The sequence below is a fragment of the Amia ocellicauda genome, chromosome 4 (assembly GCF_036373705.1).
Source record: "Amia ocellicauda isolate fAmiCal2 chromosome 4, fAmiCal2.hap1, whole genome shotgun sequence".
In the NCBI taxonomy this organism is placed as follows: Eukaryota; Metazoa; Chordata; class Actinopteri; order Amiiformes; family Amiidae; genus Amia; species Amia ocellicauda.
The window spans coordinates 32,771,715-32,799,612 of NC_089853.1; the positions used below are offsets into that span (position 1 = coordinate 32,771,715).

At 37.2% G+C, this 27,898-nt stretch overlaps 1 protein-coding gene across 1 annotated transcript in view; it reads left to right on the forward strand.

Moving 5' to 3' along the window:
• LOC136748303 (NT-3 growth factor receptor-like) overlaps positions 1-27,898 on the forward strand; it is a 383,972-nt gene that overhangs the window by 125,373 nt on the left and 230,701 nt on the right. The window contains exon 4 of the mRNA XM_066701924.1: positions 20,070-20,138. Within this exon, the coding sequence (XP_066558021.1) occupies positions 20,070-20,138 (69 nt within the window). The remainder of the gene's footprint in view (positions 1-20,069; positions 20,139-27,898) is intronic.

A 27,898-nucleotide genomic window follows, 5' to 3' on the forward strand; every position in this document is an offset into this window, starting at 1 on the left:
ATTAGTTTTTTAATGGATTTTGTGGGTAGTGGGCCTCAAAGATTTATGATGTTGATCAAGTGGGCCTTGGAATGGAAAAGGTTGGGAAGCCCTACTTTAAAGAATTACCCTACATATTGTACAACACAGGCAGCCATTACAGACTATATACAGCTCGGGAAAAAATTAAGAGACCACAGCAATTTATTCTTAAATCAGCATCTCTACATGTATGCCATATTTTTATTTGGAATTTGGGAGAAATGTTGTCAGTAGTTTATAGAATAAAACACAAATGTTAATTTTACCCAAAAACATACCTATAAATAGTAAAACCAGAGAAATTGGTCTCTTAATTTTTTCCAGAGCTGTGTATATATATTGATTGTTGAGTTAATGTTTATATTTAGTTACATGTTTAGAGGGGGACCCATTTATGTGTTAGTTTAGGCCCGAGAGGAGCTAGGGTTTTGTTTTTTAATGTTTTGCTTTGGAGCACTCGTCTGTGAATAAACCTACACTTTTAGGTTCCCTCCCTTTCCCTTACCTTTCTGGGCAAATTAACCTTTTTAATTTCTCAATAATGAAGAGAGGAATGAGCATCAATGAAGTTAGAAGCTATGATGTTCAGCAATTCGGGATTTCAGAGATCGTGTATGCATCCAATGTATGCTTTAGCGCCCAGGCAGCATATTTGTAGATTACACCAATTATACATGATATTTCTCCTTTTATAGAAATTATTTTACCAGTGAGTGGTTTAAACATCTATTTTTTAAATGTGCTGTTGCATTGAGCATAGGAGCCACATTTGTAATTGCCATCTGGTATGGGGGCCTGAAGTCTCTGTTTTGGTGCAGGGGGTAAATCTAAAAAAAAAAACCTAACGAGGATATCTCTTAAATTACGCCCTCACCTAAAAGTTAGACAGGGTGGGTCAAAAAATTACTTAGGGATTGTGGGATCTGAATGTAAAATGTGCCAGTGCTTAGTGATTATGCCCAGGGTTATTGGGCCGGGGCCGTCCAAGGCTGAGCCTCGGCATATAGGCTTACAACTTTCCTCATACATTTTCAACAATATAGGCTATATATATATATATATATATATATATATATATATATATATATATATATATATATATATATATATATATGTATATATATAAATACACAATTACACCTTTCTCGTTCCTACTAATTCAAGCAATGATTCAAAATCGTTGCCTTTGTAGCACATAATCAATGAGGTCTGCCCTTAAAGTTTACAAGATTACATAAGAGCTTCAAATAATCTTCGACAGCATCATTCACAGGGCAAATGGAGTGATGGTTTATGCTCCCTCCACTTTGGCGTGAAGTGTACATAAGGCTTCGTTTAATTTATGTTTCTTTGCACTCATATTATACAAGACTGTAAGTCGCAAGTTCGTTTCCTACCAATGATCCGATCTCAAAGTTTCAGAGGTAAAGGATATGAATGAGGCAAAGAGGAGGAAGCTTACAGACTACTTCAAAAGGTAGGCTAGGTCTGCGTTAGTCACTACTGAGTCACTACTTAACATGTACAGTAGGCTACCTGTTTGTTGCCACAGGGTGAGATTTGTGAAGCAAAAGCCTATGCTTTTGAAACATTTTTATTCGTGAAAATAAATCACAAAATATGGAACTTGACCCCTAGGTCTTCTGAACACTTTACATTTTTTCTCAGGTACGCCAGCTTACTAGCATGTTCTAGCGCCTACATGCCTGCTGTTGGATTCCGTTTCATATCATATGGTGTCGGGTGGACTGTTTGGTGTGTTGCGGACTGGGTACCGTGGGCTGCTCTGTGCTAGAAAGTCCAGGACCACTTTTTAGTCCCAGTCCGCCCCTGTATGGTGTATTCAAACGGTTTTATCAATTCCAGTTGAAATTTCCTAATAAAAAGACTGTTCTACTCTTAATATTTTGTATTTATATTCTCTCCTTTAATGGTTACATCATTCCTATATTTGATACTTACACGAAGGAGAGGGCACAGGCCTACAGAAATATTTTATTGTCATCAGATTGTCATCAGCTTTGCACACTGCCAGCATCTAGAATGATTTTGATCAGCATTTTAGTGTTCATAGCAGAGGGCTCTCTCAACTTGTTAAATTTTACAGTTTGTCAATTGATAAGATTTTGTAGGCTTTGCATACACATGTGCACCCCTCGAAAGCCTGAAACCACAGAGATCCCACACATAACGAATCCCAATTTAACCCCTGAGTATGCCTATATTTTCTGCACATATTTGGTAATCAACAGAACTGGGTTTGTGTTTTTGGCATCTCCTTAAATAGAATTTCATCTAGATTTCAGACACATAACTGTGATGCATCTAAATATATGTATACAGATACAGAGCATGGAAAACATTGTGTTTTCTCAGAAAGTCACCTATTAATCTACCTTCACCTGGCCTGACCTGTGAGTATAAGGGGGCTCTGTATAAATGGAGCCCTCAAGGGAATGTGCCATCAGAGCTGCAGCAAGTAAATAATAAAACAGTCAAGATGATGGACTCAGTATGGGTCTCGCCAACAACTAGAGAGGACTGTCAGCCCTGCGCACCCGAGAGATTTGCTCATTACCAATGCCCTTCTGCAGAAGAGCTCTTTATTAAAAGAAAGATCAGCTCATATGGGAAGGGAAGAGGGAGGCCCCATCCAATACATTTTTTTTTTTGGTTCTCCATCTCTTCCACCACTATGCTTTGCTGACACACTGAGGACATAAAGGGTAGGAGGGGGAGGGGGCTGGGTGTGATAAAAATATAGATAGATGGATATTTATATAGTTATCACAAGATAACGCAACTGTAAAGGTGAAATGTTTAGATAATTCTAAGTGTTCACTATTTTTGTCCCCAGTGAGTCACTGTACCTGCACACAAGCTGTGTTCAGAAAAAAACAATTTTAATTAAGGATCTGTGTTGTCCATGCTGCGAGAGATTAGCAACCCTTTACAGTTCTTACATTTGTTCTAATATACAGTAATTAAGAGCATCCCTATTGTATTCCTTTCACTGGGTTTTAAATGTACAGAACCTGACAAGGTTTTTCTTTCTTTAACACAGCTAAAATATATATTTTCTAAGTCCAATGTAAATAAAATAAGGAACATCGATATTCATTTGTGATATAATTAATTAAATAAGTGTGGAATGTGGTTCCTAATGATATAGTGTCGTAATTTTCTGAGAAATGTATTTGTCACTTAAATACCTTGGTATTTCCCAATATTTCTCCAGATTTTTGTGTTTCAGCCAACCCAACCCAATTCCTTTCAAATGTAGTGTGCATATATTTTATATACGGTTTAGAACAGTGTAGATTATAAAATAAATATTGGACATAGGAGGATAAGTTAAAGAAAATTAAATAGTGAAATCGATTTAATAATTAAGGTCAATATCAAGCTTTAGATAAAGTAAAATAATCATAAGAACATAAGAACATAAGAAAGTTTACAATCGAGAGGAGGCCATTCGACCCATCGTGCTCGTTTGGTGTCCATTAATATCTAAGTGATCCAAGGATCCTATCCAGTCTATTTTTAAATGTTCCCAAATTTTCAGCATCTACCACATCTCTAAAAAAATTATTTCACTGGATTCATTCTAATCATTCTAAAAATATGAAAACTGGCCATCTATTCACTTTTCAATATCCAATACAAGGTCTTATATGATATAGGAATAGGTTATATAAGAAAAGGGAAATACATTGTGATTTCAATGTATTTCTTGGACACTGAGAATGTCATGCTTTGTTTCTGTGTAACTATACTTATATGTATTATATATATATATATATATATATATATATATATATATATATATATACAGCTCTGGAAAAAATTAAGAGACCACTACAATTTCTTCTTAAATCAGCATCTTTACATGTATGGCAGCCATTCCATTCCAGTGTCTGTTGAATTCCAATTCCAATGAGGTACTGGTTAGGTGATCACCTGAACCAAATCTTATTTAACGAGAAAAAGTATAAAAACCACTACTGTGGTCATCACTATCCTCTTGCAATAGGACCAGCTGGATGGCAAGAACAGTGCTAGTAGTACCTCAAAAGTAATTGGAATAAAAAAATAACTATTGACCCTGCCAAACAAGTTGAAAAGGAAAGTTTTGAGTGAGGAAAAGAAGGATTCAATTCTGGCTTTACTGGCAGAGGGATACAGTGAGCGTCGAGTTGCTTCCATAATTCAAATTTCAAAGACGGCAGTTCATAAGAAAAAGGTCAAGCAGAAGACATTGAGGACAACAAAGCTTCAGACCGGCAGAGGGCGAAAATGACTCTCCACTGACCGAGATGACCGCCAACTCATTCGAATGTCACTCAACAACCGTAGGATGACATAAAGTAACCTACAAAAAGACTGGCAAATGGCAGCTGGGGTGAAGTGTATGGCGAGGACGGTTTGAAACAGGCTCCTAGGGGCAGGGCTGAAGTCATGCAAAGCTAGAAAAACGCCCTTCATCAATGAGAAGCAAAGAAGAGCCAGGCTGAGGTTTGCAAAAGACCATAAGGATTGGATTATAGAGGACTGGAGTAAGGTAATCTTCTCTGATGAGTCCAATTTTCAGCTTTGCTCAACACCTGGTTGTCTAATGGTTAGATGGAGACCTGGAGAGGCCTACAAGCCACAGTATCTCGCACCCACTATGACATTTGGTGGAGGATCGGTGATGATCTGGGGGTGCTTCAGCAAGGCTGGAATTGGGCAGATTTGTCTTTGTGAAGGACGCATGAATCAAGCCACGTACAAGGTTGTCCTGGAAGAAAACTTGCTTCCTTCTGCTCTGACAATGTCCCCCAACTCTGAGGATTGCTTTTTCCAGCAAGACAATGCTCCATGCCACACAGCCAGGTCAATCAAGGTATGGATGGAGGACCACCAGATCAAGACCCTGTCATGGCCAGCCCAATCTCCAGACTTGAACCCCATTGAAAACCTCTGGAATGTAATCAAGAGGAAGATGGATCACCATCAAACAAAGCCGAGCTGCTTGAATTTGTGTGCCAGGAGTGGCATACAGTCACCCAACATCAATGTGAAAAACTGGTGGAGAGCATGCAAAGACACATGAAAGCTGTGATTGAAAATCAGGGTTATTCCACCAAATATTGATTTCTGAACTCTTCCTAAGTTAAAACATTAGTATTTTGTTGTCATTTTCTGCAAATAAATGCTCTAAATGACAATATTTGTATTTGAAATTTGGGAGAAATGTTGTCAGTATTTTATAGAATAAAACAAAAATGTTCATTTTACCCAAAAACTATAAATAGTAAAACCAGAGAAACTGATCATTTTGCAGTGGTCTCTATTTTCCAGAGCTGTATATATATATACATACACACACACACACACACACACACACATATACATACAGATATTATATATATATATATATATATATATATATATATATATATATATATATATATATATATATATATATATACTGTGACACTGTAGGGGGTTGGCAGGATATAGGAAAACAGATACAGATGACATGGGATATGGTGCAAAGGGTGTGTAGTTATTTAAAGTGCAGGAGTGAAAAGCTAAAGAAAATCAAAAGAAAAGCTCTACATTTCTCTCTACATTTCTCCCACAGGTCTCTCTCTACTCAAAACACAAACAAACAGATAGTAAAACCAACAGTCCAAATCAGTATCCTAAAGCAGTAAAAGTCCATAAGCAATATTGTCAAGTTAACAATTCTTCTCTTTCTCTTTCATGGGAGTCCTGCAGGCCAGGTGCTCCAACACGAAGATTCACCCTTCTAGGGCTCCTGAAAGGTGTAATGTTGGCCGGCCATTTTGTACTCCTCCTAGCATCATGGTTAGGGGGTTGCCACAGTGCTGGGCTCTTTGAATAGGCAGGGTCTAAGGAAACAGATGCAGGAAACAGGGGATTATCATGCAGATGTGAGATATTTAACTGCCTGGGTGAAGGAAAACAAAAGAAAAACAAAACAAATCTCTATCTCTTAGTTGAACCTACCTCACTTGTTGAGGTCCTTCTGTAAACACCAAACAGTACCAGACAAACACTGCCAAATCAAGTCCAAGTTTATAATCCAATTTCCATAAAGTTTGCTCCTTTGTTGCACACCTTCTTTGCTATCTGGCTCCAACTCCTCCACAACAAATAAGCTGTACTGGCACTTGATTCAATGTATAGCTCCTCATTCTCACCCCTGCAAAGTGTCTTATTTCACCTTCCATCAAATATAATTTTTCTAATTATACATACATTTTAATCTTCCAAAATATACAATATGCATATATTTTATGATATATGTTACATAATTTTCAATGAATTCTCTTATGCAGATAAACCAGTATAAAAAACAAAGGGAAAAAATATGCGCTTATATGGAATAGTCCCTCATATCACAAAATCATCCGAATGGAATGCTATTTTAAAATTGGACTGAAGAAATGCATTTTGAAACTCAATTTACATTTAAAATAGTTGGGAGGTATCTTTGAGAGTGTGAAATCCATGAATAATTGACAGGTGTATCATCAGACAGGCAAAAATAAGTACTCTTAAACAAAAAATCCAAAATGTGGTATGGTGCATTGGTAAAGTACAGCAATTGTACCATAGTCTTTAACCTAGATGTAGCAGAACCTAATTCTGTTCAAAATTGTATTGCTTTTAGAGGAATGGATACAACCAAGTATCAAAGAAATTTGAAAGATATGTGCATCAGTGTAATAAAAGATATGTGCACCAGTGTGCAAACCGTTATTCTATTCTATGTGTGTCTATTAAAGGACTTGCATATTAACATAATCCCTTTCCTTACTCCATTCTCTTGTGCCTGACAACAAAACCAGAAAAGCCTGTATTTCACAAGCGGTTTGTTATTATTTGTGATATTGATCCTTTGTTCGGAATTCAGATAATTTTTAAAAGTCCTGGTATTTCCTGAAGCCATTTACCTGTTAATGTATTTTTGGTTTATTAATTTTGTTTGATTATTTCTATGTTGACTTTCAGGCAAATGAGAGACAAATTTGGAGGGGTTAGAGCGCATGATGGCATGTGTTTGAGAGAAATTGGCAAAATAAATTGTAAGGGTGGTTTGTGGTGGCAGACAAAATTGAAGAAAGAAAGTTAATGATGTTAATAACTGATTAATAACCTTACTAAAGTAAATTTCTGGCTGCCTTCTTGATGGACCTCTTGAGAAATTGAGCTATTTTTACAGTGAAATAATTTCAACAGTTTGCCCAATTCTGCTCCTCAGTATATGTGCATTAGTGTGGGGACTGTGCTCCCCTGACTGAGTGCTTTCTGCTCTGCTGTTTTAGTTGCAACCTTCCATTGGTATATTAAAAGGTAACAGATATATAGGGGCTGATGACACAAGAGGTGCAATCTTTATTATTTGGTGTTCCCTTCAAGATCTCCCCTGCATGTCCATTACATTTATGAACAGCCTTTTATAGTGAGTAACATGAATAAACCTCACCGTATTGGTTCCATAGATACTTTATTTGGTAGGTGTGAAATCACAATTTGTGTTGACTGCATGGATTACACATACAATGTTTTTAAACAGCAATATGCAAAGGGAAAACTGCATCACAGTTTTTAAGAAGTGGTTTAACTGAAACATCCAGGAAGGATTAAGTGAAACCAGAGATTTGTGACAATACACAGACACCATGCCAAAATTGTGCCAAACAGTTTAATGTCAAAAGCAGCCATACGAAACATTATTTCTGACATAGCTATGTTTAGCCTTGAATTAGTTAATAATACTGTGTGTAGAGGTTTAATACATTTACAGTGAGGGAAAAAAGTATTTGATCCCCTGCTGATTTTGTACTTTTGCCCACTGACAAAGAAATGATCAGTCTATAATTTTAATGTTAGGTGTATTTTAACAGTGAGAGACAGAATAACAACAAAAAAATCCAGAAAAACGCATTTCAAAAACGTTATAAATTGATTTGCATGTTAATGAGTGAAATAAGTATTTGACCCCTTTGACTTAGTACTTGGTGGCAAAACCCTTGTTGGCAAGCACAGAGGTCAGACGTTTCTTGTAATTGGCCACCAGGTTTGCACACATCTCAGGAGGGATTTTGTCCCACTCCTCTTTGCAAATCCTCTCCAAGTCATTAAGGTTTCGAGGCTGACGTTTGGCAACTCGAACCTTCAGCTCCCTGCACAGATTTTCTATGGGATTAAGGTCTGGAGACTGGCTAGGCCACTCCAGGACCTTAATGTGCTTCTTCTTGAGCCACTCCTTTGTTGCCTTGGCTGTGTGTTTTGGGTCATTGTCATGCTGGAATACCCATCCACGACCCATTTTCAATGCCCTGGCTGAGGGAAGGAGGTTCTCACCCAAGATTTGACGGTACATGGCCCCGTCCATCGTCCCTTTGATGCGGTGCAGTTGTCCTGTCCCCTTAGCAGAAAAACACCCCCAAAGCATAATGTTTCTACTTCCATGTTTGACGGTGGGGATGGTGTTCTTGGGGTCATAGGCAGCATTCCTCCTCCTCCAAACACGGCGAGTTGAGTTGATGCCAAAAAGCTCGATTTTGGTCTCATCTGACCACAACACTTTCACCCAGTTCTCCTCTGAATCATTCAGATGTTCATTGGCAAACTTCAGACGGGCCTGTACATGTGCTTTCTTGAGCAGGGGGACCTTGCGGGTGCTGCAGGATTTCAGTCCTTCACGGCGTAGTGTGTTACCAATTGTTTTCTTGGTGACTATGGTCCCAGCTGCCTTGAGATCATTAACAAGATCCTCCCGTGTAGTTCTGGGCTGATTCCTCACCGTTCTCATGATCATTGAAACTCCACGAGGTGAGATCTTGCATGGAGCCCCAGACCGGGGGAGACTGACAGTTATTTTGTGTTTCTTCCATTTGCGAATAATCGCAACAACTGTTGTCACCTTCTCACCAAGCTGCTTGGCGATGGTCTTGTAGCCCATTCCAGCCTTGTGTAGGTCTACAGTCTTGTCCCTGACATCCTTGGACAGCTCTTTGGTCTTGGCCATGGTGGAGAGTTTGGAATCTGATTGATTGCTTCTGTGGACGTGTCTTTTATACAGGTAACGAGCTGAGATTAGGAGCACTCCCTTTAAGATAGTGCGCCTAATCTCAGCTCGTTACCTGTATAAACGACACCTGGGAGCCAGAAATCTTGCTGATCAAATACTTATTTCCCTCATTAACATGCAAATCAATGTATAACTTTTTTGAAATGCGTTTTTTCTGGATTTCTTTGTTGTTATTCTGTCTCTCACTGTTAAAATACACCTACCATTAAAATTATAGACTGATCATGTCTTTGTCAGTGGGCAAACGTACAAAATCAGCAGGGGATCAAATACTTTTCTCCCTCACTGTATGTGTGCATTTATTTAACTCTGCAAGGAGATGCAAGCATCGGACTGTTGCTTGTACTGTGTCCAGCAGAACTTTCTATACATTGTATTCAAATTCTACTTCTAATGAAATGGAAAAGGAGCTGGGAGAAAGACTGTGATAGGCCAACTCTTGGGGTTTATATATTACTTGTTATACTTGTATTTTAAATGAATCTCTCAAGGGACAGAAGCTGATGTATTGTATACTCACTTGTATTAAACAAGAAGGTATTCATTTTCTAAGTCATTTGGGAGAATAAAAAGACAAAATGAACATAGAAAGAACAGGTCATAGTAGTCATTGCATAAATCAATAATGATTCTGTTCAGTTTAATGTATTTCCTTTGACTTATTTTCATAATTTCAATATTTACTTTGAACTTATTACAGGCAATTCCTAGCTAGAAGGCATATTTTTAAAGGAAGAGCAAAGGAAATTGGTATTACAGCCTATTTGTGAACGCTACAAAACTGACTGAAGATTTTATGATACAACATATGGATACTAGAGCTGGCTTATTGTTCTCTTTGTAGCTAAATGAAATCTGTCACTCACAGATGGAAGCTTGGGGCTTCTGTCTGAAATGGTCAAGCCATTCTTGGTGATCAGCTTTAGATCTGAAATACCATTACTTTATTTCATCTGCAGGGGTCAGCCTTCTTTGCAATAACATGGCACTGTTGATTTGTACAGACAGCAGCTTGCAAAACACTGTGCCAATATGAATCACTCTAACACCGGTGCCCTAATATTAAAGATGTTATCTCGTACTATGTTCCAACTGCCCTCAAGCATATTTGTGCCAGCTTGTGCTGGGTTTGGGGGGTTAGGGTGTTGGGGGGAGGGCTATGCTTGTAGGATGTCTTAATACAATTTCTGAATGTGTGTTGCAGTCTCTGCTTTATTTAAAATAAAATAAAATAAAATTTATTTTTCACTCATGGGGAAAATAGAAAAGTGAATAAAATTAAGCTGCAGCTCAAATTAGTATCCAATTAGAAGTTGTCCTGCTACTTTCCATTTACCTTTATTATTCTATGTCATTATTGATGAGATCCATACCTAAAAGTAAAAATCTTTCTTTTGGTAGTGTATAAATGTGGAAAATTAATTTTCTTTATTTATTGAACACAATCAGAGATTGTTTATATATATATATATATATATATATATATATATATTATATATATTTAAACAATTGAGGTACCATTTTTTTAAGAGAATGCCTGTGAAATTCGATTTTGTAGTAAGCACAGTTTGATACTTTTGTATTGTTTCCTACTGGTGTGTTTAGTTAACAATATTATCTAACTGAAGTCCCTAAGAACAAACAGAGACAGTAAAGGGTTTAGGAAACCAATTAGATTAATTTAGTGTGTTTTATTTAGCAAGCAAACAAAAGCAGATCCGTTAAATGTTATGCGGTCTAACCCTTTCACTGACTATTAGTACTGTAAAACCTATTCTGAAGCATTTATTTGCCATATTTGTTAATGTATAAGACAGCTAACAGTTGTTTTAAAGTAGAAGGTCTGCAACACAAGGTAATGTTACAGCTGTAATCATTGTAAATAATTAAGTAAGAGTAATGTTATCAGAAAGTCTCTCTTTTACTTTTTTGCACACCACCAGTTGTGAAGTAGGAGTGTCAAAATCCTTTTAGCAAGCTATGAAATATGAAGCAAGCTGAGCACAAGGAAATGGGCAGTGGCTTCAAACATCAGCAACCAGCAATACAAATCTGCATTGCTACACTAAAGTGCATCAGGAAACAAAGAAAATAATGTATGCTGTCAACAGAAAGAAATAACACTTTGCAAAAAAACTAAAAAAAAGTGAAATAATTAATATTTTTTTCACAGAGGGACAATCACTGGTCTTTTATGTTATGAGACTAAGAGCATGCTATATATGTACATTTTGTATTTTTCTACATTATAGTCACACTTTAACATCAGTTCAACAATGAGATATACAACACTTGCTTAAACATCCATTTACTGATGGATATTTACAATGTATATTTTTTTAAATACAGGGAATTTGATGTTTGCTTGAGTATTTGAAAATCGAAGGCTGCCCTCTTTTCTGTAGTATGCTGATAAAAAAAAAAAAAAACTGCTGTGTTTGAGCCCTGAAGCCCTTCTGGCCTGTTTGTGTGTTGATTTATTCTCTGTGTAGCTAATTTTTCAGTTTTAATAATCACAAGCTCTCAGTCTTCAGGACGTGCATCTCGTTTTGAAAGCTGATTTTTTTCCCCCAAATCCAATTTTAGCTGCCATTTCTCCTGTGTTGTGATGGGTGACCTTTTAAAAGGACACTTCCCACAGCTAGGGTGAAAGCAGACTTGAGCTCCCTTTAAAACTGCAATGTTTATTTCTTTTACTTGTTTAACTGTTGCCATTTCAGCCTTTCATACTGGGAGAGTAGTGTGATGTAACTGTTCCCGCAAGGCTCCCTAATATCCTACTCATCTCAAGTCACTTGAAGCATTTCATATTTCTATTCCCTTCTGTTATTAGAGCTCTGACTTCTCCATCCTTGATCTGTTCTTGATCAATACACTGATTCAATGATCTGCACACAATACACTGATTCAATTATACAAAAAAAGAAAAAGAATCCCCATGTGTTCCTAGTGTAATTTCTAAATGAGTGGTAATGAAAGTTTCAAAAGGGGTACATAATTTCCCTGTTTATGTTAATCAGATCCATTATGACCCCCACCTACACACTTACCAACACACTTTCTGCACCCACTGTCGCACACACTCTTTACATAGAAGTTTGTATAAAAAGTTCATTTTCTCTGATACTTTAATAATGAATTGTGTAATTGTATTACCAGGAATGCTGGGACAAAAGTCAAGTTAGCAAAAGAGTTGGTGTTGTAGCATTATGTTGGGTGTATTTTGATAAGAGCATTTGGGCTCTGAGCTGAAGCACTGATCTAAACAAGACCTCTCCCCCCCAAAGTTATCAGATTTCCTTAGCTCATCAGGATGGCACCGAGAAGAGGCCAAATAGTTTGGAATTCTGCTATGAGATGTCTGGAGAAAGGGGCCTGTAGGTGATAAAAACTCTTTGAAGTGGACGAGAGCCGAAATCCCGACATAGAGCTACGAACCCGGGCCAACCGGCATTTCCAAAAGATGGCATGGATTGACATCAGTCATAAATCAAGCCCCCCTCCAATAGGACACTGGGGGCTGAAACCGAAATCCAATCTCAAAAATTCAACAACCAATCATCTATTGATCTGACAGACTATAAGGAACTCTCTCTCTCTCTCTCTCTCTCTCTCTCTCTCACCTGAACCAGAAACTCGCTGCCACAGCTCAACCTGTAGCTCTGTTGTCAGAACCGGAACCAGAAACCAACCAAGTCTTTGCCGGCAACAGAAGAGTTAAACTGGGAGAAGGAGATTGAGCCGTACGAAGAATTATTTTAAAGGACTTTATTAAATAAAGAACTTTACAGACTGCGCATGCCCGCCTGTGCCCACCTGATCAGTGGAGTTTTACAGCTGGACAATTGACTAAGTCGACTGTATACGAAAGTGTCAGTCATTTAAATAGCTATTTGAGTCTTAAGAAACTCGACCCTTGGAACAAACATGTCCCTGCTTTCCTCAAAGACTTTGTCTTCAAGTAACTACGGTGGAACCCCTGCTTACAAAGAAGATTTTGTGCACAACCTTGGAGCCTTCAAACCAGTGCGAAACCCCAACTTCCAGGTGCATCGACTGAGTGGAAGTTCTTGGACAAAGCCGAACTGGACTGCCTTTGTTCCAAACCAATCACGGACCTCGTGCCGTGTGCTGTTATCTGAGCCCGAAGACAGAGAGGCCTCTCTGTGACGAAGTTCAGATAAGTTTAACAGTTTGGAGTTCATGATTCATGACATTTGAGAAATCAATTAGAAATGTTAATCTGTGATTCATAACTCTAGAATGTGTAATATCATTTAGTTTTCTTAAATATAAATGTGTGTTGCATTAAACTGTTTTGTTGATAATTTTAGAAATAAAATCTGTCAATGCCGAGAAATATCTTCTCATTCCTGTGTAACTGTTTAGTCTGAAATTGACACAAGTTAATAGACATTAGATTATTGGTGGCCCTGCCTATCCTTAATCATTGAATAATAATCAGTTAAGGGAAATTGTGGTAACAAGTAATGATAGGATCTTTCTCGGCACTTAAACGTAAATGAGACTGATATATATATAACGAGAAGTTACCTGACATAAATACTAACCTGCGTAGTTATTTAATGTCTGACTAACAATACTAATGAGAGACTCACCTTCGTCTTACTAACCGGTATTATAGTCAATGTGTTTATAACCTTTTTTGTTTAACGATTTGTGTGTTATCATATGCGATCCCATGGTCTTTGATTTGGTCACGGAAGTGATTTGTTTTTGATTTGTTGATCTAGAGTTGAATTTTAATTAGTTTTTCCCTTTTGTATAATTATGTAGCGTAAGGTACACTTATAAATTTCAATTTAAGAAGTGAATTTATAGTATCACCTTATCACGAATCCTGGAATCTTGTAGAACTCAATTTCTGTAATAATTGGACACAGACACCAATTCCAAAGATATAAATTGTCAAATTTATTCAAAAACAAAGACTAAATGTAGCACTACACTAATTATACACTGCAGTGCACTTCAGGAACTATAAAGTCTTTGCAATCTTATTGATTTTCTCAAGTGTTACATATTTTGCAACCAAATATACTCAGTGTACAAAACTTTACGATCACCTGCTCTTTCCATGAAATAGACTGACAAGGTGAATCCAGGTGAAAGCTATGACCCCTTATTGATTTAACCTGTTAAACCCACTTCAATCAGTGTAGATGAAGTACAGGAGACAGGTTAAAGAAGGACTATTAAGCCTTGACACAACTGAGACATGGATTGTTTATGTGTGTCATTCAGAGGGTAAATGGGCCTTTGAACAGGGTATGGTAGTAGGTGCCAGGTGTGCCGGTTTGAGTGTCAAGAACTGCAATGCTTCTGCATTTTTCACGCTCAAAACTTTCCCGGATGTATCAAGGATGGTCCACCACCTAAAGGACATCCAGCTAACATTGGGGCTATACAAATAATGCACAACTCCTCGTACGTTGCCACAAATGGAGTATGGCTGCCAATGACCTAACAGAGTTCCACTTCTTTCAGCAAAACACAAGCAACTGTGTGGGCTAAGGAACGGAGACACTGGAGGATTGGAAAAACATTGCCTGGTCTGATGAATCCCTGTTCCTGCTATCTACCTGCTAATGGATGTTTTCAGCAGGATAATGTCCCACGCCAAAAGGCTAGGATTGTCCAGGAATGGTTCCACAAACATGACAGTGAATTCAGCTGACTGCAGTGGCCTGCCCAGTCACCAGATGTCAATCAAATTGAGCATCTGTGGCATGAGATGGGTAGAGCTATTCAGAGTGGAGATCCACTACCAGCCAAATTGACACAACTGTCAGAAGCATTGGAGTCAACATGGGCCAGCATCCATATGGAACGCTTTTTACACTTTAGAGTCCAGACCCCTATGAATTGAGACTGAAGTTCTGAGGGCAAAAGCGGGTGCAACTCACTGTTAGAAAGGTGTTCCTAATGTTTTGTACACTCTGTGTAATCTTCCACAATGCAATGCTGTCAGCTTGAATCTATACTAGTAGGATCTAGCTGATTGCAGATTGCCTATGTGCCTTTGAACTACTACACATGCAGTCTGTATACCACACAACCTCTGTTACAATCTATTACCAGCAAAGCAAAGCTTGTCCCAGTTCTTTTGGGAATGTAGCTTAGTTCAAGGCAGTCAATAACATTTTGTTCTGGTGGTGAATTGTGTATCTCATTATAGGGCCTCAGGTAAATTTTATAATTTATAATCGTTACAAATTGACTCTGCAATTACCAGGCCCATAGCAATAATATTGTACCCCCACCCTACCTAATAAAGTTGAATTGTATTGCATTGCATTGTATTGTACCTACCCTTTAAAGACTGGTTAATGATTCACCTATTAATTTATACATGCTATACCAGAGGCCTTCCTACATCCCCTGGCTTGCGGCTTTATGATAATATTTAGAGGTACAATTTGACTGCAAAGGGCAATTAAGAGCAGGTTATTGGCCTCACTGCAATGGTAAAACATGCATTGAGGACACATATGTTACCTCAGGTGTGCTGCTTTTTGTTTGTTATATGTATGCTTTTTGACTAAACTTCCAGATGAATTAGATGTGCCCTCTTAGCCCTGCCAATGTCAAGACTACATGTTTGCTGCACAAAGCCCTTAAAAAATAGGTCAGCTCAGTTACCAGTCGTGCCATTTTAGTTTTTCATCACATTTATGCTCCCTGGTTTTTGATGTTCAATTTTTTTTGTTTAATTTGCGTATGTATAAATTGAAAGTATTAGCACTATATTATTTTCTATGATTAAGTAATTTGCAGTGACCCTTTTGCAAACATGGGAGAAAAAAGTTTTTTTCTCCAATGGATACTATTCAAACAATCTTATTATCAATTTAAAGAGAAGTCTGTGGACAGCAACATTCTGAAGAGTCCTGATCTGCACATCTAACTGATGACATTTGGCATGTGGTCACCCCACACTGAGTTCTTCCATTATTTCTTCTCCTGTGAAAATGCAGTTCCAGAGATACATTTTTTATAAAGGGTAACTGAACTTGGTGTTTTTCTCCTCCTCCTCTGAAAATTAAAACATTGAAGGGTCCTCAAACGTTTTGTCGACCTTTGTTCCTTATAATATTAGGACTGTCTCTTCTTGCCATATGAGTTACTATTACACTTGATAAAGAATTGACAAAAAGCAAATGTGAAGTTAAAAGAGTACCATTAAATGTTATTCATTATTATTCTATTCATTCTTATGAATCTTTTATGAGGCTTAAGTATTTCCAACAAGCAGAAATACACTGCAGAGAAATAAGTGACTTAGATAGACAAGTTGGTTTAAAGTAGAAATCTTAATACCCTGTGACATGACCTGTCGGACTATTTTAATGTGTGTATATATATATATATATATATATATATATATAATAAACAAGTCTAATATCCCTTCAAAAAACAACAAACTATGTCTATGTCTATGTCTGTGGTAACCCAGGAAACCGTCAAGTGCATAGCAACAGCCTGTTTGTCATTCTTTACTGTTCCGCTGACAGGAAGCATTCTGCAGCTTCTTATTTTTAAATTTGACAAGTACAAAACCTTTTGTCTGCTGTTTTTTTCTGTGTTAATCTTTTTAGGTTTGCCTGTAAATTACAATACATTGACATGTTTTTCTCAGCATTTTGTTAAGCCTTGAGTTATTATTACATTTTTATCAATCTATATTTTAATTAAATATTTAAAATGATGGAATTATATATTAACTGAAACACAATTGGAGAGTATTTATTGAATCATTTTTGTATTTAGATTACATAGTGTGTGTTTACTTAAAAAGGACCTGGAGCTCTACATTTAATAACTAATAAATATCTAACCCTGTGGAAGACTTCCTTTTCTCATTGCCTGGACTCATGTTACGTCACATTTTAACCCTGCAACCCTGAAACAATATTCTGTCTTTCTCACCCTTCTGTGAGTCAATGATCTACTTTATATTTTGTGCATTGGTTGGTGGTGAGAGAAAGAGGATTAGAGTTGGTTCCGTATGAGGGGTTAAAATGTGATGCTCTGTGACCTGCATGTGATGTAATGTGAACACCGTTTAGGTAGTGAGAAAGGCAAATCTTCAAAGATTGATTAATGAGAACATTTGAGGTGTCATAATAAATGTGCATGTATATTAATGATTAATCCAGCTTGCAATGCTCTGGGATATTCAGGGAAAAGATGAGGCTGGAGGAAAGCATATTGGGAAGAGATTAAAAAATATATTAGAAATTATGTATTTGTCTGTGTAGGAGGTTAAGCCACATTATGGTATGTTAGGCCTGTCTCTGCTATGATAATGAGGTTATGTGAAGGAGGACATTCTTAGCCCTAGTATGTGCTGGGTAATTGACTCTTGTATCATTAAGACGAATTAGTGACACTGGTTTGTTCTGAGGCTGAAGAAAACATGACTGGAGCTGTAAGGATAGCAAACTGAGATCCTAACTTAAATGGTCTTTTATGGTCTATTAAAAAATATATAAAGAAGCTTTTCTTACATAATGAACCTTAAACAGGATCTGTATATCTTTCATATGTGTTTAAAGCTTAAACAAATACATATATTCAACAAATTAAAGAATAGCAGTCTGGTAAAACAATTTGCTCAAAAGGGCTGTTTAAAACTGGCAACTGTGAAAACCTGAATCAGATTATTTTTCTTGAGTTTAATATTCACAAGTGGGTTATTCAAGCTAGGAGCCTTCCATTTTTGTTTTAAATAAGGGCATCCACTCAAATATAATTAATTAATTCATTAGAAATAGGTTATTGTCATTTACATTCTATTTAATGTATATTATCACATGGTGAGTTTGCTATAATAATATGGATTCTGGGTTATGTTTAGGCAGAATACAAATGTATATAATTTTACATCATTATGTACAGTATCTGACCATTGTATGAATTCCCAAGGGCTGTTGGGACAAACAGGTGGGGTGAGCTTACATTGACCTGTCGGGAACACATAGATCCCCCTTGGCACAGCCTTCCTCCAAAAATAATACTGTCCCATGAGGGTAATGAAATGTAATAAAAGGTAATGGAATACATTAATAATGTGTCAGTCGGGCCTGATACGATCTAACAAGGGCAGTGTCAGGGTATTAAGTGATTTTAAGTATTCAATAAATATTGATAACAAAAGCTGTTTGTCAGGGCGGAAGGTATTTATTTCACCCTCTGTGTGGTTTGTTGCTCCCAGCATATGCTCTGGTTAGTGGCTTCTCTGGTTTGTTACCTTACATTCAAAGTGATGCAGTATTGAGGACAAGGCGTGTTTTGGCCAATTCAGTGCTTTACATATTGTATATTATATTAAATACTATTAATCTGCCTTTTATGGAGAACAAACTCTGTGAATAAAGCTTGTTCATATAGCAAACATTTCATTCTACCAATGCTTATTATTAGGGATGAGTCGGTATACCGGTTTTAAGGTTCAGTTAGCCCGTACTTGAATGATGCTGATAACCATAAATTCATATAGAGCTATGTGTTTCATCGCATTATGTTAATTGCAGTACAGAACAGCACTGGAAAATAATATTGCGCGTACATTATAGCATACCGGTTTTAAGGTTTACTGTGATTTATATACATTACGGTATAGATACTGTTCCTGTTGCGCTGCATTATGCTGTTCGTGTTATACGGTATAATGGTTTTCTCTGACATGAACCCTACTGGTACTGCATTTTATAATGCAATACTTTAAATAAATACAAATATTAAAATCATTAAAATATCAAAGGCTGGCAAAACTGAACAACACTCACCTTGCATAGATAGATGGCCTAGCGGTTTAAAAAAATTGAAAACAACATTACAGTGATCCCATGGAAAACAATATTAATTGGTTCCATGAAATCCATTGTTAATTGAAATTATCTTTAATCGCATAGGAAATACATGTTAAAGTCTTAATTTGTTCTAAGATGATTGGGAATTGTTGTATTATTAATTTCATGCAGATGTCCTTATCCTCTTGATGTGGGCTTTATAGCTTAATTATTATTTGTATTATTGTTAATTTATCAAACCCATTTTTTTAATAACACGCACATTTATAATAGTATTTAACACATTTTCATGTTTGTTATTAAATTCAGAGTATTTATGATCCTGATTAGCACAAATATAATTTAGTACAAATGGTTTTGGAACCTGTCTCTGTGGTATTCCTGCATCTTTTATATTAGCGCTTTTAAATTATCAATATTTGTTAAAGTTTGTGTTTTAAGCAGTATGACCAATCATTTCCAAATTGTGTTAACCAGCAAATAAATGTTGTTTTATTTATTTATGCATTGTTTGGACATTGGATTTATCTGCATTGGACATTGGATTTATCTGCATGGTAATAAATTAATCTGTTATTTAAAAAAAATCTATTAAACAACAAGGCCTGCAGCACAGCATTCAGGATAAATGTTAATAAATATTAAGGCTGCCTACTTTCGACATTTATTTCTGCTGTCACTACCTATCTTTAAAGCTGTTAAAACAAAATAAGCTCCATAATATATTATTAAATTAGTTGAGCAATATTATTTTATTCTCTACAATATAATAGGCCTATAGAGAATTACATTGATTTAGTGTAACATGGAAATTGTATATATATCCCTACTGATTATCTTTGTGTCATAGTGTAAAATAGGAAACAATTTCGAAAGTAGACTGTTCTTAATATTTCTTATCGGTATCACTTGTTCCAACTTTGTATTGGATTTACATGCTTTGGAGACCTTAGGCCTTCTGTATCTATTGACTTTTGTTATCTAAAAAAATGGCCAAGTTCTCACTGAATTGACTGCAGTTTGCAATGTGTTCTTTCTTTACTTTTAGTGGTGATGTTTTCTTCACTAATTATTGTACCTTTTTTGTTCCTTATTTGCAGAAATTTGTCCAAGAACCCTCTGACAACTCTTTCTTGGGAGCTCTTCAAGAATCTTCAACTGTCTGAACTGTGAGTACAAATAAAAAGCCTTCTCTACTTCATCAAACCTGTGCTACACATGCATTTGTAGTAAAAAATAACAAAAACAAAAAAAAATCTATAATTAGTATTGCAGTCATAATGTGCCATTAAAAATATTTTATAGATATAATCTAAAAAATGATCAGTATTATTAATAATATTATTTATTTCTTAGCAGACACCATTATCCAGAGTGATTTACAAAATATAACAGCATTACAAAAGTGCAATAATACAGTACAGATCAAAACATAGGAAAATATACAGTTAATACAAAATACATCCTAGATTGTAATAGCTAATTAGTGTAGACAAGATAGTTAACAGTGAAGTGAAGTTATAGTTAAGAGCTAAGGGGAAGGGGGCATAGGGGAAATCAAAATAAACAACATGAGTAGTTGCAATGTAAAAGCAAGTTGTATGATGAAAACGTTATATAAAGTGCGTTTTTACAGGAGAGCTGAGCCACACAGGGGAATAAACAACTAAACTACAAATACAAGTGACACATTTCAAATTTTCCCTTGATTATTTTTTAATTTCATGTCAGTTTCTCAGAGGATATGTTCTAGAGTGCAATTTAAAAGGTTAAATATGCAAATGTGTTTGTGTTTTCCATGTACATTCAACATTCCTAAGACAGAATCTGAATATTAGAGCTCCCTAAATGTCATTCCTGCCCTGGCTTTCAAGCACACAATATAGACCAGAACAACAGTGACATTTAGAGAGCATTTACAATTCTGGTAGTAAGTGAGTGCTTTTTATGATACACACCATGGAATTCTGGTACGATTCTTACACTTTTTATACTGTTTTCCAAGTTAAAAACAGAATTTTGTCTTTATTCCCCAGTTCATGTATTACCTAATATATATACATTACAATAATTAGACAAACTTAATGATTCTTAACAACACATAGCAATTGTTAGCAGGTTTTGAATGTCTGAATGTACTAATATATATATATATATATATAGATATATAATTATATTTTAAAAACCAAAATATTTACTGAAGAAATATGTGTGCAATCGTTTTTGTTTCTGCAATACATTAAATTGTAAAACTATAATACTATCAACTATAGTATCACAGAGCAAGAATATATTTATAAACAATGCCATTTAAAAAAAAAGAACAGACACCATAAGAACATGTATTCACACTAAGTATCTCAAGATCATGCAAAAATAATCCTGCATCATCTCTCTCTTGTCTGAAAGTTAATAGAAATATTCTGGAACTTCCAAATGTCACCTGTTTCAGGGTAAAAATAAATTGTTGCACACAAAAGAAATCAATAAATAGTATTCATCATCATGGTCAAAGTAAGAGAGCAGTCTGAAAACTGCAGGCAAAGGGTCATTGACCTCCAAAATTTGGATGATAGCTTTTAAAATAAATCACACAAAGCAGAACATACCAGTTTCACTGTGGAATCCATCGTCAAGAAGTGCAAGGCTACTGAAAAGTCACTACATGCAAGACAATATTACCACTATGTAGTGAGAACATATGGTTCAGGAGGTGAGCTCAAACTGAAGTGCAACCATCAAAAGAGGGGTATCATCAGGATACAATGTCTCAAAAGGTACTATTTGAAGTTGGCTGAATGATTCTGGTTTTTAATGAGTTGGAATGAAAAATACCTTTCTTGACAGCATAACAAAATGTAGCAGTACAAATTTGCCAAGTTGCATATCTATGACACTTGGGACTGATGATACAAAAAGTTTACTTGGACTCTGGAAAGAACATCACGGTAAGAACATCATCTCTTTAAAATATGGAGGTGAATCTTCTTTGCTTTGGGTTTTTTTTACAACTTTTGGTTAAAAGTCTCCTTGTTCAAATTGAGGGAAAAATGGGTTTGAGCATGTATTCACTTGACTAAGAAGCTCAGGCTTGGTCAAAAATGGACATTCCAGGATAATAATGATCCAAAGCTCGACATTACAAAGCAAACAAAGCATTACATAATCTTATTAATGTATGCTTATGACCCTGTTTAGCAATACATTTCGTTTAGCACTAATGCAGGAAGCTGCCCTGTCTAGATTCTCTTTGTATTATTATTGCAGCAAAACTGTGTAAATCATGTGCATTTCAGCTCTGTATATTGCTCCTGGTTGTCCAGGTTAAGTACAGTTCCTGTGTATCTGATTTTAGATAAACATTTTTATCCAAGGCCATACAGAGTACAGGAGACACTGTAATAAAGTTTGGGTCACCTCATTGTTCTCATATAGTTGCTCAGCAACCAAGGCAGTAATCTTCTATATGATAGTCTGTTCTTCAGAAACACTTTAGATGAGTCTTCCCGACTGGCCGTCTCCAGAGCGCATCGAAATAGTTGAATAAATGACTTTGAAATTATTCGAATTAGGTCGGGGTCCTGAGTGTTCCTTGTGCGCCTATCTGTCGAGGGAGTACATTTCTCTCTATCAGCATGAGTCTGGAGTCTTTCATGCTAAGTAAGGTTACCTGCACCTGTCTTTTCTACTAGTGCTTTTAAAGTTCAAAGTTCAAAGTTTAATGTATTTTTCACAAACACATCATGTACAATGGCAGTGAAATGCTTTTTCTGTGAGCCTCCTTAACTGTGTGTATAACAATAGTATAAAACTCAATATACAATAATACATATATAAAAGGAAGGAGACAAACAAGATCAAAAGGATAATTAATTAATATGGGGTATTGCAAATGGATAGTGCAAATACACAGATGTGCAAATGAGCAAGTGAACACTATAATGTCTATATACAGTACTGTGCAAAAGTTTTAGGCAGGTGTGAAAAAATGCTGTAAAGTAAGAATGTTTTCAAAAATTGATGAATATAACATGTCTATTAACTAAATGCAAAGTGAGTGAACAGAAGAAAAATCTAAATCAAATCCATATTTGGTGTGATCACCCTTTCCCTTCAAAACAGCATCAAGTCTTCTAGGTACACTTGCACAAAGTCAGGGATTTTGTAGGCATATAGTCAGGTGTTTGATTAAACAATTATACCAAACAGGTGCTAATGATCATCAATTCAATTCAATTGAAACACAATCATTAACTGAAACAGAAACAGCTGTGTAGGAGGAATAAAACTGGGTGAGGAACAGCCAAACTCAGCTAACAAGGTGAGGTTGCTGAAGACAGTTTAATGTCAAAAGACATACACCATGGCAAGACTGAGTACAGCAACAAGACACAAGGTAGTTATACTGCATCAGCAAGGTCTCTCCCAGGCAGACATTTCAAGGCAGACAGGGGTTTCCAGATGTGCTGTCCAAGCTCTTTTGAAGAAGCACAAAGAAACGGGCAACATTGAGGACCATAGACGCAGTGGTCGGCCAAGGAAACTTACTGCAGCAGATGAAAGACACATCATGCTTACTTCTCTTCACAATCAGAAGATGTCCAGCAGTGCCATCAGCTCAGAAAATTGGCAGAAAATAGTGGGACCCTGGTACACCCATCTACTGTTCGGAGAAGTCTGGTCAGAAGTGGCCTTCATGGAAGACTTGCGGCCAAAAAGCCATACCTCTGATGTGGCAACAAGGCCAAGTGACTCAACTATGCACGAAAACACAGGAACTGGGGTGCATAAAAATGGCAGCAGGTGCTCTGGACTGATGAGTCAAAATTTGAAATATTTGGCTGTAGCAGAAGGCAGTTTGTTCGTTGGAGAGCAGTACACAAATGAGTGTCTGCAGGCAACAGTGAAGCATGGTGGAGGTTCGTTGCAAGTTTGGGGCTGCATTTCTGCAAATGGAGTTGGGGATTTGGTTAGAATAAATGGTCTCCTCAATGCTAAGAAGTACAGGCAGATACTTATCCATCATGCAATACCATCAGGGAGGCATCTGATTGCCCCCAAATGTATTCTGCAGCATGACAATAACCCCACACATACAGCGAACGTCATTAAGAACTATCTTCAGCGTAAAGAAGAACAAGGAGTCCTGGAAGTGATGGTATGGCTCCCACAGAGCTCTGATCTCAACATCATCGAGTCTATCTGGGATTTCTTGAAGAGAGAGAAGCAACTGAGGCTGCCTAAATCCACAGAAGAACTGTGGTTAGTTCTCCAAGATGTTTGGCCCAACCTCCCTGCTAAGATCAGGAGATTTGATAAATATAATCTATTAACCTTTGTCTATTAGTCTATTTTTGAAAGCATTCTTACTTTACAGCATTTCTTCACACCTGCCTACAACTTTTGAACAGTACTGTACATATATATATATATATATATATATATATATATATATATATATATATATATATATATATATACACTCACCTAAAGGATTATTAGGAACACCTGTTCAATTTCTCATTAATGCAATTATCTAACCAACCAATCACATTGCAGTTGCTTCAATGCATTTAGGGGTGTGGTCCTGGTCAAGACAATCTCCAAACTGAATGTCTGAATGGGAAAGAAAGGTGATTTAAGCAATTTTGAGCATGGCATGGTTGTTGGTGCCAGACGGGCCGGTCTGAGTATTTCACAATCTGCTCAGTTACTGGGATTTTCACGCACAACCATTTCTAGGGTTTACAAAGAATGGTGTGAAAAGGGAAAAACATCCAGTATGCGGCAGTCCTGTGGGCGAAAATGCCTTGTTGATGCTAGAGGTCAGAGGAGAATGGGCCGACTGATTCAAGCTGATAGAAGAGCAACTTTGACTGAAATAACCACTCGTTACAACCGAGGTATGCAGCAAAGCATTTGTGAAGCCACAACACGTATAACCTTGAGGCGGATGGGCTACAACAGCAGAAGACCCCACCGGGTACCACTCATCTCCACTACAAATAGGAAAAAGAGGCTACAATTTGCACAAGCTCGCCAAAATTGGACAGTTGAAGACTGGAAAAATGTTGCCTGGTCTGATGAGTCTCGATTTCTGTTGAGACATTCAGATGGTAGAGTCAGAATTTGGCGTAAACAGAATGAGAACATGGATCCATCATGCCTTGTTACCACTGTGCAGGCTGGTGGTGGTGGTGTAATGGTGTGGGGGATGTTTTCTTGGCACACTTTAGGCCCCTTAGTGCCAATTGGGCATCGTTTAAATGCCACGGCCTACCTGAGCATTGTTTCTGACCATGTCCATCCCTTTATGACCACCATGTACCCATCCTCTGATGGCTACTTCCAGCAGGATAATGCACCATGTCACAAAGGTCAAATCATTTCAAATTGGTTTCTTGAACATGACAATGAGTTCACTGTACTAAACTGGCCCCCACAGTCACCAGATCTCAACCCAATAGAGCATCTTTGGGATGTGGTGGAACGGGAGCTTCGTGCCCTGGATGTGCTTCCCACAAATCTCCATCAAATGCCACGTAGAATTAAGGCAGTTCTGAAGGCGAAAGGGGGTCAAACACAATATTAGTATGGTGTTCCTAATAATCCTTTAGGTGAGTGTATATATATATACATTGTTTGGGTGGCTTGGATCCTTAATGATTTCCCTGGCCTTAGTTCTGCTCCTCCTGGTGTAGATATCCTGCAGGTTGGAATGTGCACCCCTGGTGGTGTACTCAGCCGACCGCACAACTGCACAGCCTTGCGGTCAATGAATAGAACAGGAGCAGATACAAGGAGCAGATAAAGTCCTTGACTAGCCTCTCTAAGCACTTAATGGCCAAAGAGGTGAGTGCTACAGGGTGGTAGTCATTCAGGCAGGCTGTCTTAATTTTCTTGGGCACATGGACAATGGTTGCCACAGACTGGCTCAGGGATAGATTAAATGTCACCGTGAACATTGGTGTGCTAGCTGGTCAGCACAGGCTTTATGGACATGCTCGGGGATGCTGTCCGGTCTTGCTGCTTTCCTGGTGTTCAACCCCCTGATGGACCTCCTAACGTCGTGTTCAGTAAACCTGAGAGTGCACTCCCCTGTAGCAGGGACCTGTGCTTCAGATGCATTAGCATGCAGGTGCGCATTGAACAAGTTCAGTTCGTTAACACAAGAGGCGTCAGTGTTCGCTGTGGTGGAGGGTTTTGCTTTATAGTCCTTTAGTATATATGGTGGAGGGTTTTCCAGTTATATTTCTAATTGTGTTGACCAGCAAATAAGCTTCACTTTGTTTATGCATTTTTGCTTGAATGTTGGATTTATCTGCAGTGTAACAAACAATGTTTACAAACTCAGGTCTTCAATAAAAAGACAATGCTTGCAGCACAGCATTCTTTTCAGCAAAGGGTAAATATTACTAATAATTAGGGCTGCCTACTTTTGACATTTATTTCTGCTGTCACTACCTGCATAGCTCCATAGTATATTAAACAAGTTGAGCATATTAATTTATTCTCTAAAATATATTAGACCTATAGAGAATGAAGTTGCCTGAATTATACCATGGTATTAGGGTTACTGTGGAATTTGTGTTTACGGTTATCGTACTGTAGAAATTGTATACCGTCCCATCTCTATCAGGCACTATATTCAGAGCATTATGCAACACAAGTCATGCTTTTATTCATGGCATTTGATTTGAAATTACCTTTAGAGAGGTGTAACAGCTGAGATTTACTCATCGTAAGTAAGCTGCTGCATTACACACGACTGTGGGAATGTTGGTAAATCATGACGCATCATCTTCTGTACTAGGGTCCATCCATAATATGTAATAAAGAAATGAAGTATCATGACTCACTGATAGGTAATGAATCACATTGACACTTCACACAATCTTATAAAAGTAAGGGAGTAGTTTATTATATGCCAGGCAATTGGAATAACTATGGAGATACCTGCATTTCTAAAATGATTATTATTCATTGCATTATTCATTTTCTTCTTATGAAGGGTAGAAATGCTGCAAGGTGAAGTCAGTCATGCTGAATCTAGCATATTTACCAGGCAGTTATTGCTTTTAATCGGTAATTATTGCAAAGAAACTTCAGCTTGCAGTCAGCAATGATAAGCAGCCACCAGGACTTTGTCATTAAAAAAAAAGGATCAACTGAAAGAAATACTTTATGTTTATGTTATGAATGAAAAAAATCTTTGGATCAAAGATTATGTTTTTAAATGCCTCCTTGGTTTTGATTCTTTGTACTGAAACTGAATATTAATTAAGCAAAGACCACAGAAAATAAACATCAACGGAGAAAAGAGTTACACGGAAGAACTCGGATGGCTTCTATGAAAAATTGATAATAAACAATTAAACTGACCTTCATGTATAGTTCTCTTTGAAGTTGAAAACTTTCACCAAGTATAGGATATGGGTCACACGTGGACAATTTTGAGATTTTTTGTTAAAACCACTCCTCGATCCTGCTTCTTCGCCAGACCAGATGTAACCTCTTGCCTTCTTTTTGTATGTGGCTTAAGAGCTTCAAGTACTGTATATGCCCTACTGCAATGGCTATAGTGGAAGCTGGCTTTCGCCCCGTCCCAGAGTTCTGGTACTAACTATAACTATACTGTTGGTTGTTATTCTATTTGCCATTTTGTATAACTCCGGGCTGGGTTGTTGTTTGAGAACTTCTAACTGAAAACCTTGAGTTAGATGTGTTCAAATGAAGTTTCTATTTAGTACTAGACTAGGCTGCTGAGTGCACACACAATTTGGGCTCTGTATATTGATTTAACTGAGTGTCTGTGACCTGACCTCTCAGCTGCACTTGACCTGACCTCTCTGTGACCATCAGCTGCACTTGGACACTGCCACACCCTGGGAGGTCTAAAAGACTTTCAGGCCCTGTACATGTAAATGGT